Source organism: Rhea americana, unplaced genomic scaffold, assembly GCF_003343005.1.
Source record: "Rhea americana isolate MKP2758 unplaced genomic scaffold, rheAme1 scaffold_128, whole genome shotgun sequence".
In the NCBI taxonomy this organism is placed as follows: Eukaryota; Metazoa; Chordata; class Aves; order Rheiformes; family Rheidae; genus Rhea; species Rhea americana.
This window is the reverse complement of record NW_028185350.1, coordinates 1,582,106-1,598,857: the sequence shown is the minus strand read 5'-3', so window position 1 is coordinate 1,598,857 and position 16,752 is coordinate 1,582,106. Positions and strand designations below refer to the sequence as shown.

Genomic DNA, 16,752 nt, shown 5'->3' with positions numbered 1-16,752 from the left:
GAAGAAAAAAGCAGGGGGTGGGGAGCAAATTGGTTCGAGCTCCGTCCTGCGGCTCCAAGCTGGTTAAGGTTTGCCCGCTAACGATCCCATTTGCTTCCTTTAAACAATAGCCAAAGCCGGCGGGGGTGGGCCGAGCGGGGGATTACCACGGGATTATAACGTGGCAGGGTTGCGGATGCCACGCTAATCCTGCAGGGTTTTACTCTCTGGCTACGGCATGTGTTTGCATTAGTTACAGATGCTCTCTCTCAAAAAAAAAATAAAATAAAATAAAAAAAAGGAAGAAAGAAGAAAATAAGAAATACAAAGGGAGCCAAAACGGATAGAAGGTGAGAGCAAGAGCAGAAAGGAGCGCTTTGAGGGGGGCTGTGCAAAGCAGGAGAGTCTAGAAAAGCTTCTGGGGACCAGGCAGGGGGAACAGACGCTTCCCGCAGGACCCGGCCACGGTGGCTCCGACTCTGGCATCCCCGGGACCGGCGGGTCGAGGGCGGCCCGACCCTTCGCAGCCCAAGCACCGGCGCCGGACCGGTCCCCTCCCCGCCGAGGACATTGCTCTCGGCTCTGCTGCCGCCGAGAAGGTGGTGGCCGCAGGAGGTGGCCGCACCGTAGGTCGGCRTCGCTCCACCGGCGCGGGCTGACGACGGCAAGAGCTGCTCTGCCCCCGGCCAGGCTGCTCTGCCTCCGACCRCGGGCAGCAGCGGCGGCTGCGCGGGAGGGGACGAGATACGGGTCAAGCCCGGAGCGCTCCTTCCCCCCCCCCGCCAACCCTGCCGGCTTTCAGCATCCAAACTATAAATAACCAGTGGGCTCCTCATCTCGCCYGAGCGAGCCGCGGTGGGGCTCCTCTGATTTACGCCAGCCCCCCGGCCTTCTGCTGAGCCAGAGGGTCTCGTTAGAAATGTTTCTGCTTCGCTGCCCTCTCCTTTCTCGCCCTCTCCCCGTGGCTCTTACGACCGAAACGTGAAATAGGTCCCCGGCTGGGCCCCCTTTCCCGACGCAGCTCACGCAGCTTCATTTATCCGCGCGGCCGCCGTCCTTCCCGACGCCTCCGCTCGCCCCTCTTCCACCCCATCCTTCCAAAAAAAAAGAAAAAAAAAAAAAGAAAAAAAAGTCATTCTTTCCCCTTCCCGAGTCTAGTGCAAAATTCCCCATCTGTCAATTTAATTCTTTGATCGATGGGAAAGAGCAGGAAAAGCGGCCCAGCACAGCTGGCTTCCTAAGTTAGCGCTGGTAGGGTATCGCCAGCCCTGCTGGTGACGGCTGAGTGAAATGTTTGTGAAGCGCAGAGAACACAAGTCAATAGTAATTTAGCCGGATTGGGAGCAAGTACCTTCTCCGCACGGACTGCAAACTCCCGGGAGAGAAGGAGCGCGCACACGCTGAGGGTACCGCCGGCTCGCAGGGAAACGCTTCCCGAACCGGCCTCGCTGGGCCGGGCGGGGGAACGAGCTCGGGGGCTGCGCCTGCAGCGCTCGCCCCGGGGCGAGTACGCCGGGCAGGCAAAGGAAAARAAGAGAAAGAGAAAGAAAAGGGGGTTTTAATCGCTTACGCTTTGTGCAGGGCCGTTCTGCAACCGTGGGAAGGCAGGAGAATTGCAGGTCTGCATCAGGGCTTYGCAGGAGACCCGAAACCTCGCCCCTGGGAGCAGGGCACAGACACCAATCTGCCCCCGGCCACCCCGGTGCAGCCACCAGCCTGGACTCCCCTGTCCCTAGTCAGCAGCCTCTCGGGAGCAGCAGAGCCAACATACGGTCCCTGCTGAAGACACCCGTGATCGCCGTTTCCCAAGGGGAGGATTGGCACACTGGCTCTTGGGGATCACCCCTCAAAACCAGGGCAGAGAGACAGGCCGCTGGTGGCAGACAGCTGGGGGGAGGACTTGTCCAACCCCCCTGCCCTGGGGTAGCCTGCTCACCACAATCCTGCTTTGCCTGAAAGGCAGGCTGAGCAGCCCCGGAGACCGGCCATCAACCAACATTCCTGTGGCTTCACCTTATCGCTCCTCAGCTGCCCTTCTCCTAACTCCCTCCRTGCCCAGTGCTGGTTTCATACCCTTAAGCAAAAAAATTTCCATCCTTTGCAATTTTTTTTCCTTGTATCCTCTAGAATATTACACTAGGTAGTCTCTCCATCCACAGCAGTACCAAACCCTCCCTTGAAACCTGCAAAGCTCTCAGTCTCTCCAGCTACCTTGTGGCAGGCGGTTCCAGAGATTAACAACACATTGTGGGAGCACTTAAAAGTCAAGAAGAGAAGGTGTTTTTGCTGATACAACACCCTGCTTTCTCAGGATGAAAGGAAAATACACTCAGAAGCGAGAAGAGGACTTAATCCTTTTCACACTGTGCCTGGAGACAACAGTGTAACCACGCAGTCAGCGTGTTACGATGGTCACAACAATCATGACTGGGCTATGGTCTTACTTCTCCTGATAGCACCAGTGAAAGCATTTCTGGCAGACTCTGGCCACTTCTGGGGTCCCCACTTTCCCTTGGAACATTACAAAAATTCAGAAGAAGCCTTAGAAGTGACCTGAAAAATACACAAAATGGGAAGGAAGCCTATTCCATTTTACTGCATCTATTAGACCTATTGAAAAGATGGCTCTGAAGCGGCTTGATTGCTATGACAAATGCTTGCAAGGAGAAAAGATTTAGGAGATCAGACCTCTCTTTAACCTAACAAATAACAGCAAAGTGAGACCTGAGAGCTGGAAGCCAGATCTATATAAATACTGTCTAGAAATAAGGTGCATAATTGCACCAGAGAAGTCAGTAACGGAACTTGAAAGATTCTCYGTCTCCCACAGCCCAAGTCTAGACTTTCAGAAAGTATTTTATTGCTAAGACAAAAATTAYGAGTCCATAATCACCCTGCTGTGTGAGAGGTTTTGGCCTGCGCTACTCAAGAGAGCAGCCTGAATGATCAAGAYGGTTCTTTCAAACCTGGAGATACTGGAATCTGCTGTGAAGGTAGTGGGACCTGTACAATGAGACAGCACAGGATGAGTTCATTGCTCGTTGAAGTCAAACTTGTAATCAAGCCAAGGGAAGTAGAGGCCAATGCGTCATCTCATTGGACATGGGTGATAACAACCCCCAAGGCCTTACTGCAAACTTCTCACCTTCCCCACTAGCACTCTTCAGCCTCTCCTACACAAAGATCCATCACCTACCAACTTTGGAAACACTGTGCATCACTGTTGTGCCCACAACAAACCACAAACTGCTTAGAAAAAAAAAGAAGAAGAAAAGAAGATTTTCAAAACTCCTAAATTCCAATTACATAAAACTTGGAGGAAATGTATCCTGAAATCCCCATGAGATGAGGAATATCATAGCTGTTTGTCCTGCTTTGACATCTTCATCTTCTGGTATGTGCAGAAAACTTTTCTCGGCATGTTCCCTGGTTGCTTTGATTTCTGTGGAATAACCAGGAAGAGAGCCAGGAGCAGCAGCAGAGCCCATATGTCACCCAGTACTGACGGCATGGCCCTGCCAGCACGGCTTGATATAAACACGCAACACTGTTACAGCAAGTCTGCGCCTCATGTGACCGCCCTCTCCAAATAGCACAGGTGCTTCGTGGTGCTGGATGGCTCCAGACCCAGAAGAGACTTTAGGCGGGGAAAGAAGTCTCTTGTGAGATGGCAATGCACACCACTGGAAAGAAATCTGGGGCACGGAATGAGAAATAAGCTGAACTGCACGGCAGGAAAAAACTCACACCATCCACTGCACCACTGCTTTTGAAGGCATCTGTCTCCAAGTTCTGCTTCTCAGACATGGACCGTTTGGCTCAGCTTGGGCAGCAAAGCAAGGCGAACAGAGCAGTGGCTTTTTGTTGTTGAAGAGCAGCTGAGAGATGAGTGGCGCCAGGAATCTTCATCTTTGGGTTTCATGGAGCCTTGAAGACCCAAAATAATCTCTCCCTCTCCACCATTTTCAGGTGGCTCCTGTCCTACCTGGAGATCATTGACCATATGGACTTGGCCACTAAATGTAGGAAGAATGYAGGAAGAACCTCACAGAGGTGAGTGAGGAAACTCACAGGGACATTCACAGAGAGGTCACTGTCCTCTCCACCACAGTGCCTGAAGGACTGAAGACCACCTCTTCCCCCCAAGCAGCCCTGGATCCACAGACGTGTCAGACCTGGGATCTGCCCCGACCTACCCGTAAAGGTCTGGGAAGATCACAGCCATGTGTTGGGAAGGGCTCCGGCTCCCATCAGCAAAAGCAACAGCTGAACCCCAGTGCCTCAGGTGAGATGTAGGCACACTAAACCTACCACGCTGCTTTAAACAGCAGAGGAGAGTGAAGCACCTGAGAGCAGCCGAATACCAAGCCACATTCCTTCTGCCTGAGACACCAGCAAGAGAAGATATTTAAGTGTATTTTTGCATCAGATTGTTTGGTCCTGTCACAGGCGCCATGGCCTGAGGCAGGACCAAAAGCATCTCTCTGCCACCAACCTACTGTCAAAGCCGGGTCTGGGCAAGCGCTGGCAGCCGGAAACTAGCTCCCCTTCCTCCCCTTCCCTCGTCCTCCTGCTCCGGCAAGCACGGCCTTGCCTTGGCCAGACAGGAGGGCTCACTTCCAGCAGGGCTAAGCAAGGAATGGAGAAGATGGAGGTTTGGCACAAAAGGACAGCCAAAACTGGGACCAGGGCAGGCAAAAAGAAAGAAAAGGCTCTCCCCTTCCCTAGCAAAGCTTTTCCCCCTCCCTAGCTGCCTTGCTGCTCTTTGGAGTGCTTTCAGAGGCAGAGTAAGTGCCYACTGCCTTGCACGAAGCACGTTCCCGGGGTCTCGGGAGACTGAAAGAAAACGCAGCTCTGATCTCCGTGGCCCAGAGTATGAACCCGGYGAGCACGAAGCCCAGTACGAGCTGCCCTTCAGACGAGGTAAACACGTACCCCACTGGGACGCCAAAGAAAAACCCTGCCCGTCCTCTGGAAAGCGCCAAGGTGGGAGGGGGGAAGCGGCCAAGCGGGTAGCCACGTGCTCCAAGAGCAGAGGAGGAGGAAAGAGCGGAGCCCAGCGTCTGCGGGGGCAGCTGGCGCCTGGGCCGAGCTCGGCAGGTTCAGGTGGCGGCTGGCTGGCTGCGACACGCGTGCCCCCGAGCGGGAGCGCGCGTGACCGGCAGCAGATGGAAAAGGCTCTGCTCGGCGCCTCGCCAGCGGCTCGGCCCGGCCCCGTGGGCCGCACGGCTCAGGGATCTCCGAGCTGCTCCCGAGCCTYGCAGGGACAGGAGAGGAGAGGGAAACGGAGATCGACAGGAAAACGCAATCTCTGCTTTCAGCTTGCWGAATCGAGCCTCCACCGTCGGTGAAACGAGACGGGCGGTCTCAGCCCAGCTGCTGCGGGGGGCTGAAGGGAAGGCAGAGGATCCAAGGCAGGGCTGCAGGGCTTTACCAGCTTCGTGCCTATCCTCTCCGTCCTGGGCTCCACTCTGGAAAACCAACCTCTGGCTAAAAGGGGGAAGAAGTGCAAAGGAAAACGCGGCGGAGCGTCCCCACGGCGGCTGGCAGGAGAGAGSGAGCTGCGGCATTTCTCCCTCTACTGTCATTTTCTACACAACCACAGCAACCGGGACAGGACCCAGATCCCACTCTTCYCAGCACCCTCGGGCACTGCCTTCAGAAATCCCGTGGCAACCCTGCCGCAAAATCAGGAGAGGGAACCCTGTAAACTGGCACCCAGAGAAATAAAATCCCATCTGCCRAACTCCAGCCTGCAAACACAGCATAGCCAAGCTAAGCCCTCTTGGTGTGTCTTCCCCGCTTCCAGCACGGCCCAGCTCTCCGTGCCCGCTCCGTGTGCCCCAGATGGGCTTTGTTATGGAGATCCAGCCCTGGCAGACCCCCTTCTGCAGCAGGATTAGCCACCAGCGGTATTGCAGCGTGAGAGGGAGCAGGAACGTGCGTGTGCACAAGATAGGGCTGAAGTCATGGGATGCTGTTTCTCTCTTTCTCTCTGTCTGTCTCTCTCTCCCTGAGATGGGTTGGAGACCAAAAATGACTGATTTCTTCAATCATATTGTCAGTCCCTAAAGATGGGGAGTGGTAACCTCACTCCTGTTTTTTCAGCCAAGACTCTGAAGCCACCTCAGCTTCAAAGCTGTATACCTCACAGGATATAAAAATACTGTTTTTGCAGTCTCCAAGAGTGCCCACCTCCGTGAGGAAGATCCTTGACAAGAGAGTGGGAGCAAATGCAGGGAGAAATCAAGACAGAAGCTGAGCCTGGGGGAGATGTGGGGGCAGCAGAGCTTGCAGGCAGCAGCCGGTATCTGCTGCRAGTCTGCAACGATCACAAAGCCAAGACCACTTCCCTCCCATTGCTGGGCAGAGGAAAAAAGGGGGAAAAGAGATCCTAAACGTAAAACGGGGCACACRAAACATCCCATCCGCTCCCCGCTCCATCCAGGCAGAGATTTGTGTTACTCTGATCAGACAGAACATGTTCCTCCGCTAATGCTGGGTGGCCACATCCGTCCCCTAACAGTGCCCATCCTCCCTGCTGTCTCACACGTGCCCCCAGCAAGCGTAGCTCTAGGTATGCCTAGACAGYGCGGTGCATTTTGGTCTCCTTTTTGGCACTGTGTCGGAGCTCAGCCTGCTGCTCCTCATGCTCCCCTGGTTTCCTCCGCACCTTGCTGCGGCAGGACCCTGCCACCTTGTCCGTTCCCCTGCTGAACTGCACCTTCTCCAACCTGCTGCCTGTCTGCGACAGTCAGCACCTCACAAACACGAGGGCAGGTCTCGCTGGAGGCGGGCTCACGTCGTACGCAAGGCGTGCTGCGTCTCCCGTCTCCGCGGATTGAGGAGCGCAGCCCCAGAACCACTTCTGCCAACCCCCTTGGCAACGGGCGCGCACACGACGGAGAGGGGAGGCTGGGAAGGGATGCGGAAGGAGGAGCATTGATCTCCAGCTTAGTCCTCCAGCCCAGGGGATCACCTCCAACATAAATATTTGTCAAGCGATGCATTTGTACCTGTCGATGGCTGTCAATAGAAGCCTGCAGCACTGTTATCTGTGGAGCTGTCGCTCTCTAGAACCTGATCCAAACAAGACTCTCTGGATCTCAACCAACGGTCAAATTATTTGCCCTTTTTAATCAGGTTTTTATGCCCTGCGAGGAAGAACAMCACCATCACCCCCCTCTCAAGCACCCGCCTTTCATGGGAAATGACCCTCGCTGGAAACAAAAGGGGTTTTCTCAGCAAGTCGCCACCTCCAAAACAGCATCTCACAGGCTCAGTCCCCCGCGTCTCGCCACTCACACAGAACCAGGGGCATCAAAAGTGCTTTCCTCACGCCCTCATCAGCCTGTTCAGATCTACAGAGCGCCCTGGGGTGCAGGCAGACAGAGCAAAAGCGCTTCGGCGCRCACGTGGCATCACGAGACGCTTGAACCCTGCCAGCACATGGAGAGTTAACACGCTCTCATGCATGCAGAGAGCTGTCGCAGACAAAGGAGAAGCCAGCCTGGATCCCTCCTGCTTCATCCTGTCTGGGGACAGAGCACAGCTCTCTACTGCTGGCTTCTCTCTGCAGCTCCTCAGCAGTGTTTCCTCCCCAGRCAGAGGAGATTTCCTCCGGCTTTCCTGCCTCGGTGGGCTGGACCTGCCTTTGCTGCACAAGACCCCTTGCACTTAGGTTGTCAGGCTCCAGCATCTATCTGCCAGCCCCTGCAAGCACACAGCTGCCAGGAAAGGGCTGGCGCGGACTGGCAGCGTACGCCAGATGGGACAATGCCAGCCAAAGCTGTATYGACAGGCCAGAAGGACGCTACGTTACCGTGAAAATGTTCTGCCGTTTTCCGTCTCAAGGCCTCCACCGTCTCCTCCGTGTCTGCCCACTCCAAGACCAGCCTCCGGCCATACAAATGAGTGCTGTGGCATAGGGCGTTGAACGCTTTCTGCAGATTTGGAAAAAAGGAAGAAAATAAAAACAGACTCATAAGGGAAAACGAAAGATGTCCATCCCTCCACTCCGAATCTTAAAGGCCACCAGAGAACATCCTACTGTGAACACCTTTCCCTGATTGGAAATGTCTCTGATCAAGTCAGAGCCAGTCTTGGATAGTGACGGGAGATGAACCCCACCCAACCAGGGAAAAGTGTTCACAGTAGGATGTTCTCCTATACTTTTCTGAGCCAAGAAAGCCCCAACTTAGAAAGGCTGACTTGGTGCAGTGCTAGCTAACATGGTTAAACTGCACAAAGTCTGAATGCAAAGCAGGTCCCTCATGGATGAGTGCTGCAGCGCAGGGTTAGCATGGGTAAAGCAACCTCGTGAATCCCCCACCCAGCTAGTCTGTTAAGTGTAGAAGAAACATCCAAATGCCTGGTACATCTGGGACCAGCCCACACCGCTCTGTACCAGCACACAGTCAAGCACTGCACAAATGTGGGTCAAGAGGTTGCTCTCTGCTCAGCGGTGCTTTGCAAGGCATGAGCCAGGCCAACATCCTTCCAGAACGCCAAGCTCCCCAGGGAAAGTTGCCTTCTTGCCAAYGTTTTGGTGATGCTGGCCACGATGGGCGCAGACATGGGAAAGGCCAGAAGCCCTGTATCTTTAGCTAACCAACAGATGCATTCAGAAAACACTGACTGGATCCAGCGAAGATTTACTTTGCTTTCAGTTCCCACCGACTTTCAAGGGAATCCAGGATCGTGCAGGATCGAACCCGTAATGCAAATATACAAACATCTAAGTCAAACATTTTTACAGAACCATTCATCCCCAGGGGCTAACAAAGTGCTTCACAGCAATTCGATACATGGCTAGGCACAGGGATAGAAAAAAAGAGTCCAAAATGATCTTTTAAAAACCTCTACTAAGACTGAGATTAAATAGGTTCATAAGGTCTGGAAACAAGCCTCTATGGATCAGATACAGCAGCATACACAAACATGGAGACCAGAGCACATCCCTCTGTCCAACAACGAAATGTCCTCACATCTAGAAGCCCCTAAAGGAGCACCAATGTGAAGGGTAAGACTGGAAGAGCCATGCAGTTAATCCTGTAGATGTCAGCGGTTCAATGCTGCAGGTCTACAGCATGGACAACACAAGCGCCTTTCCAGTCGATCCAAATGTTTTGTTGACAACAAAAGAAAACACGTTGAAAGAAATCATCTCCACTGCCTGCTTTTTGGATTTGTGTTGAACACCTTTTAAAATATAYATCAAACTTGAAAGAAAAAAAATGTTTCTCTGCAAAAAGTCCAAAATTGTAAAGAAAAAGTCCAGGATTCTCCTCCAAGTGGTTGCCACATAGGAGTTTTGAATTACTGAGGTTTGCCCCCAGGCGGCATGGCTCCGGGCATGCTTGCTGCTCTCACAAAGTGCTTTGGCTGGCTACCGTGACTCCTAGGCAGCCAGAGCTTTGCTTGAACTGCTGAGTTGGCATATTTGGAGTCTCGTCTCTGGTGGCTTTTGTGCCCAGCTGCTTCAATGAAGGCACAAGAATTTCCAGTGCTGGATAATTAGCAACACACTTGCCAACACGATCCTGTTCACCGCGTTGCCTTCTAGTCCAGCTCGGCTAATGACTGCTTTGTACTACCAAGCAAAAGGCCGTAGGATATGTCTTTATCCAACAGAAAGCTTTGGCTGTCATGCCATCTCATGGCACCGAGTTTCAGAAATTTTTAAAACCCCAAACAAAGCATTTCCAGCGAYTAGTTTTCCATATCCTGCAAGTCCCCCTCAGTCTGATTCTCTTTCACTCATACCATTCTYGTTCTTTATGAGAAAGAGAAAAGAGGAATACGAGCTCCACCTTCTCTGTAGCATTCACCRTTTACTGCTATTTCCCATCGTTCCGTGTTCACCGCCTCTCCCGACTCTCCTGAACCACGCGAGGCAGCGTGCCTCTTTTTCAGGGGGTGTATTCCCTTCCAGAAGTCTGCAGCCTCGCYGGGTGCTTTTGCAGCTACAGCTGTTTTTATTTGCTGCTGCTGTTGTTTTAAAGGCCTATTTTCACTTGGAATGGTATCCAATTAGCAGAGCAATGTGTTGGCTTAAATAAACACTCAGGGGGAGGTGGCAGTAGGGAGTTGTGATGGCTGTTTACGTTGGCACAAAGAGCTATTTCCAAAGCCTGGCAAACAAACTGCAGCTCTAATCACTGGGTCTCATTTGTTAATTTATACTTTTTGATTTCTCACTTCCCTCAGCACAAGGAAGACAAAGGCTGGAGGACGGGAATAGCCAGGAATGAACCAGGTAAGGCCATGGCAACCTTGTTTCGCCCTTACAGCAGGTCCCTGTGGGGAGACAGGTCACACCAAATATGCCTCAAAAGCAACTGCTAGCGACCACGACCACTGGTGCAAAGTGCTGTGCTTAGGACAACCTCATGGGCTGTCTGTCACCTCCTTCCTCACGTCCTCCTCTTTGCAGGATTGCCTCCACGCCTTATCCGGAGCCCCCTTGCATAGCCCAATCCAGGATCCGGCGTGCATTTGCAAGGAGCACAGGGAAAGATCACAGTGCAAGAAAGAAGCCAGCTGCTGCCATCAAGTTGCAGAGCATGAGAGAAAGCTACTGGGAGATAGATCTCCCAGTTGCCTGGTCATATGGGCCTTTCCCAGCCTAATGCACCCCCAAAATGAGCGGTTTCACACCCAGCAAAACACTAAGTTTGGGAGGCTGGGCCACACAGACAGTCCCAGCACGCTGGCCGTCTCACCCACCGTTCCAGCCCTCGTAGCAAAAGGCATGCCGGGACCAGCAGCCCTCACGGTCCCATCTTCCTGAGGCTTCCCAAGTTGGGCAGTAGAAGAGCAGATGGTCATTTCAGATAAAAACAAACAAACGAACAAAAAACCCCAAACTAACGCATCATTTCCTTTGGAAAACAGCTCAAACGAAAACTTRCATGTTCATTGCTTGGAGAGGAATTAGGAATTTTTCCACGAGGAGAAAAGAAGAGTTCATCCATGACATAAAAGATAAGCAACTAACAAAGCAATGAAGGTGAAAAAGACTACCCCTCTACATCCACATCCCTGGAGATCCTCCAGCAACAAGAGGAACCTGGCCACTGTTGCTATTCCAAATAAAAWACTAGGTAGGGGAAAATATATTTTAATTACATGAGAAATAGGAAAGGAAATGAGTAAAGGTAGAGTAGTTTCCAAAGAAAGTGAGCTGGAAGTGTTGTATATTCTCAGGGTCCCATCCCTCCACCTGAGCGTCTTTCTCCCCAGGATACCTCCTTTGAAGACCAAACTGTCGAATCGCCAGAGGCTTATTTTGTTATATCTATACAGACAGACAGAGTTGTGGCCGTCTGTTTATCCAGGAGATTGATTCACCGGAAGAGACCTCTCTATTACAGCTTTGCATCATTGCATGCCTTTAAAAAAGGGGGGACCTTTCACCACAAGGACTTGGTCTCCTTAACCACTGAAAAAAAGATCTCATTGCAGCTGCTGCGTTTAGTAATACACCCACCACCAGGAAACGTGGAAAGTTCAAGTACCCCGTCCAACCTCCTCCCAAGTCTCCCTTGCTTTCCAAATGCCTTAAGGTTTGTATGAAAATTATGGCCTGGATTCTCTGGAAAATAGGACGTGAGCATGCTTAAAAAACTTTGCTTCTGAGTCCTCACGAGTATGATTTTGCAGAGTTTGGTTCAAGCTTAATGTAATAGCTCGATATGTCAGGAAATCCTCGCAAGCTAAGTGCTCCTGACGGGCCTAAAATGACAGTAGGGCTTTGGGAGAGTTGGCTGGCTGCRGCAGAGAGGCTCCCCACGTGCCACAAACGGACCAGCCTCAGTTTTCTGCCGTGATGCAAACTGCACCTTCAGATACTCGTCTTTTGTTACCGAGCTTGGCGATACTGTTCATCGCGAGCAGCGACTCACAGAGCACGTACTAGAAGGCAGCTTTTTCCGTGTGTGTGTGTGTGTGTGTGTGTGTGTGTGTGTGTGTGTGTGACAGGCTAAAGAAACCCAGCCAGCTGCATTTAAATCAGAGCCAGGAAACGTTGCACGCGCATGCTCAAAACACCCTTTTGGGAACTGAGCTGCTGAACTGGAATGATGTAAAGCAGCACTTTAAATTGCTAGTGGCTAGGGCTCGGGCAGGCCTAGAGCCCCAGCAGCTACCTGAGAGGCAAAAGGAACAAGGGAAAAGCAGAGAGAGGAAGGAGAGAGGCCTGTAAACCATTYTGGAGATCTAGGAAGGGTATTCCAAAATTAAGGGATGACTGATAAACTTACCTGAAAATTGGGCTGCAGGGACAAGACAGGCAGTGCTGGAGCAGCATCTGCTGTGCTGGGGCTTTGCAAAGTCAGAGATCAAGAGACTGGACCATTGCACTCATCTTCCCCGAGTGCTATGGCTCACCATCCCCAAATGCTGGACTAATTTTGAGGACGGCACTGCTCTGCCTAYAGATTCCCCCTTGCCCTATTAAACGCTCAAGCCGAAGAGCCTCGGGGCTGGAGTCATTAGAGGGACAAAGGGTCAACAATATTAGGAGACTGATAAATTTCCACTCCTCAAAAGAAAGTCACAACTGAGGATGTTCTCTGCAATGCCAGCTGCACACAAGGATTTTTTTTCCCTTCTACGCGTGTGTTTTTTAAAGGGTTGACTGTCTTTCCCGAATGGGCAATTTCTATTTGGAGACCAGATGTATTTTTATATCAACAGGGGAGAACAGTGGAAACTCTGCTTGCAGTTAATACTTTAAAARTAAAAACAATCCCACAACAATTCTGCACTGGAAGCTTCAGGAAAACAATATTAACACATAGTTAATTACAATTAACTATGTTAAGAACAATTAACACATAGTTAATACTTCCTTAACCAGACTTAATTTGTTATTTCCAGCAAATCAGTTGCCCTTCTCTTCCCCTCAAACTCCCCATATTCCCAGGCAGCAGTCATCTTTCTTTGGAGATTTCAAATCAAAGGCTTGATCAATGAATGCAAGCCCTTTCTGTGAATAATATGAAGCCAAGGTAGTAGAAAGAACAAGGAGAGGTGCTGCGGGCTGGAGGAGAAGCAGGATGGACGGATGGATGGATGGATGGATGGTATCATATGTAATGGCAGAGTGAATGGGCTACAGCCCTTGAGCTGTCCTGGCTTCCTCTGGAAACTTTGTCCCTGCCCTTGCYTTCTTTGACATGTCTTCCTCCTCATTTTCTGTCTCAGCGCAGACATGTGTGCTGTGGCCTGTTAAAAGGATGCTCACAACACACAACAAAGGAGGATGCTAATTGCATTTGATRGCAATAAAACACTTCCAACTCATCACCATCCATTACACAGGGAACTAATTCCAACAAACCCTGCCTCAGACCCTACTGTGGACGAGACAGGTATGGGATTGGGAGCCCTGATGGTCGAGCAGGGAGAAGGTGCCTAGCAGTGTCCTGTGCCCTGCCTGGAGGTTACCTCCCCTGCAGGGACATGACCAAGCGGTTGTGGCACCTTACTTGCCGCCCGATGAGTGCGGTTCAGGTGTTCACCCCTCTCACAACAGCACCTTTCAGACTCTCCTCTCCTCAAGTTGGCTGCGGTGCATCAGTGGAAGCCAAGGAATCCAGACCTACAAGTCAGGTCTTCCAGACCTAATACCAGGGATTTCTGAAGGGAAGCCCCACATCTCTGTCCTAGCTTTGGAAAATCTCTGTGCACAYTCCCACAGCAGCCATAACTGCCCAGGAAAAAAGACAAACATGGAAGGCCACAGGCTTTAAATGCCCAACAAAGCCACCGTAACTATCCTATTACAAAAACATCATGTTTTGTAAGACATTTATAAGCTATTTCCAAATTACCACTCCGAGCAAAAACATCATTGATAGKCCACAGCTATTCAGCTCAGAGGTCTCTAGGCCCGCTCCCCCTCTCTCTCATTTCACTTAGCAATAAACTGTAAGCCAATTATGCCCGTGTTTACAATATTCAGAATCCTATTCATCAATCCACAGCGCATCCTTTTCCAGACAGCCAATGGAGAGTACTTGATGCGCCACTTGTGAGACAATTAAATCCCTCAAAAAGAGGATGGAGAAAAAAAAAAGAAAAAAAAAAAAGGAAGAAAAGCTGCTTTGCTGCAGGGAAGAAAAACCCACCAAGTGATCTTTCACAGAGTGACTCACTCGCTGCCCGCTTGCTCCCGTGGACAGTACATCCACACCTTTGCAAACTGCTTCCCAGTCAGCCCCAGCAGCGTATGAAGATCTTGGAAGGGGTGGTCAGGGCAGAAAGCATGGGAAGAGCTTCGAGGAGAAGAGTGCCRGCAGAGGAGCATCAACACTTGGAGGATGGGACATCCTGGGTTCATACGAACCAGCGTCCTGCACTATCGCAGCACTGCAAAACCGTCCAGCGTTAACTAGGCTGCTCTGACATTTGTTTCTCTGTCTCTTACTGTGATGATAATGTTTAAACCTCTTGTAACCTGAGCACTGGARCTAGGGAGGCCTGCTCCCTAGCAGAAAAGGCACACTTTATTGCAGTTCCCTAAACAAGGGCCCGACCAGAACGCCTCTCTTCTGTCCAGCTGCCTATTTTCATCAAATACAGAAGAACTTCCTATCTTTGAGATCTCTGTTCAGTGCAGCTGAAATCAGCCAACAGCTTCGTAAGTGAACTGAAGAGGGACAGGAGACAGGGACCGAGAATATTATACAACAGTACAACATACAAGCATGCATACACAACATACAACAAGCAATAAAGAACAAGTTAGGTTCCCATATAAACGTTTCTGTTAAATATTTACAAGTTTCCTCAGGAAAAGATTCAGTCTCCGAGAAAAGCACCAGGAACAAAGCCTGAAAGAACAAAGCCTGAATGACCAAGTGGTAGTAGCACCTTACTGGCATCAACCAGAAGTCAGAGAAAATTTGACCAGAGACTGCATTTTAGCAAAGAGCCATATGCAAAATGTGCAAAACAGATGAAGAGAACCAAAACAGATAAAGAGAGCCACACTTCAGGAGGATTCACTTCACCATGCACTGCCGAACGAGCCAGCCCAGGCGGAGAGGACGCATATTAAGCTCAAGGAAGTTTGAATTACGATCAATACAGGACTAACAAAGAAACTCTATGCACTGTGTTATATGGGAGGTCAGACTGGAACAGATGATCTAATAGTCCCTTGTGATCGCCAATCAATGAATCCTGTCTAAAAACATAAACATAGGCTACGCTCACTCCCTCCCTCCTCTCTCCTTTCTCTCCACTCACTCCCTTGAAAATTTGGAGTCTCTGGAAGTCAGCGGAGCCGTTYGGTTCCTTTATGTTAGCGGTATCATCCCTTGGCTTTTATCCACAACTGTTTCACTTCCAGATACGGAGCAAACCCCAGGAGCCAGCAGCAGGGCTGAAAACAGCACTGCTTTTGAACTGCAGCCTATCATGGCTTAAAAATTATGAAATATTTTCCAGTAGAAAGTGCACATGGATTGCAAAAACATCACGATACTGCGACAATAGGGTTTTGAGCTTTTTTTGGTTAAAGCAAAACGTACTTTCGACCTGCAGGTTTCAGGAGCCCCTTGCCCCAGGCCTTGGTGCTCAGAAGGGAGTTTCCCTGGGCACAGCTGCCTGTTGCGGACCTTTTCTGCACTGCCTTTAAGCAGCCTTTCTGAGAAAGCCTCCTTGTCCACCTAGCACAGCCGTTCCCACAGTTCTGTCAAGACGTAGCCCTATTCCTTCTCCTACAGGGCTGTGGAATACGCTGGTAATTTAACAAGGCAAGTCAGACACAGCCCTTCCCTCTGCTCCCCATCCTTCACCAAGTCACAGCTACAGCTCTTCTGTTACACTCAACATTTGAAAAACTCCAGAGGGAAAGGCTGTTCCCAGAGGGGTCTCCAAGCACAAGGAGGAACACCTGAACCCTGGCCTCGTGCAGCTGGAGTATCAGGAGATGGCCACTGAATGTCCCAAACTGCCTCCATAACAAGTCAGTGTTGGGGCCGGGACGTGTACTTCCTGATTTGTCACATCGGGCCGAAAGCATTTCCTTCCCGCTTGTCACCTTGCTTCTGATAAACCTGATAGATAATTCCCCCTCTTTCTGTTTCAGGTTTGCTCAGCCACTAGATGAGTCACACTGAACAACTTCTGCCCACTCTGGCCCAGTTTGCAGTTTCTGCTGGGTACTGGCCTATCCACCTGCTGGCAACACTGCCCATCTTTTTAATGCTTTTCTCCTGCCTCTCAGAAGAAACCCCTGTGCTGGTTAAAAAAAAATCCAACCAATCCAGTAAACAGAAAAACAAGGCTAAATCCTCCTTTGCAGCAATGCTAAAGCCGGGTGTTTGGAAATACTGGGTCTACCCTGCTCTTTCAGTGTGTTCTCTTGCCTAGGACGCGACTGTTCTTTCYAAAGCAACACTGCTCAGGTCTCCAGGATGGTTTTTTGCAAGGTACTCAGAAAGCACTTTAGAAGGAGTTTTACTGCATCAAAGTTCTTCGGGGTTTTTTTTTCCCCCCGCTTTGAGTCAGCTACCTCTGATTTACCCAGTGGCAGTGGGACCAAGAGCATTCATTTAGTGATCCCTGATGCCCASATATCCCAGAGTCAGCTGTCCCCAAAGGCCTCAAGTGACAAAGGTTTGCGTGTGAGGGGCTCCAACTGGTTYGGTAGCTAGGTGCTTAGTATCATTTCTGTGAGCCCTTTCTCCCAAAGACAGCAGCTTGCAGCCCTTAAAGCAAAGCACAGCAAGGAACTCAGCTGCCCAAACAGCTCTTCCT

At 50.8% G+C, this 16,752-nt stretch overlaps 1 protein-coding gene across 5 annotated transcripts in view; it reads right to left on the bottom strand.

The window, feature by feature from the left end:
- RBM19 (RNA binding motif protein 19) overlaps positions 1-16,752 on the bottom strand; it is a 105,580-nt gene that overhangs the window by 33,555 nt on the left and 55,273 nt on the right. For all 5 annotated transcript variants that reach the window (XM_085326148.1, XM_085326145.1, XM_085326146.1 and 2 more), the window contains exon 23: positions 7,802-7,922. In XM_085326148.1, the coding sequence (XP_085182274.1) occupies positions 7,802-7,922 (121 nt within the window). The remainder of the gene's footprint in view (positions 1-7,801; positions 7,923-16,752) is intronic.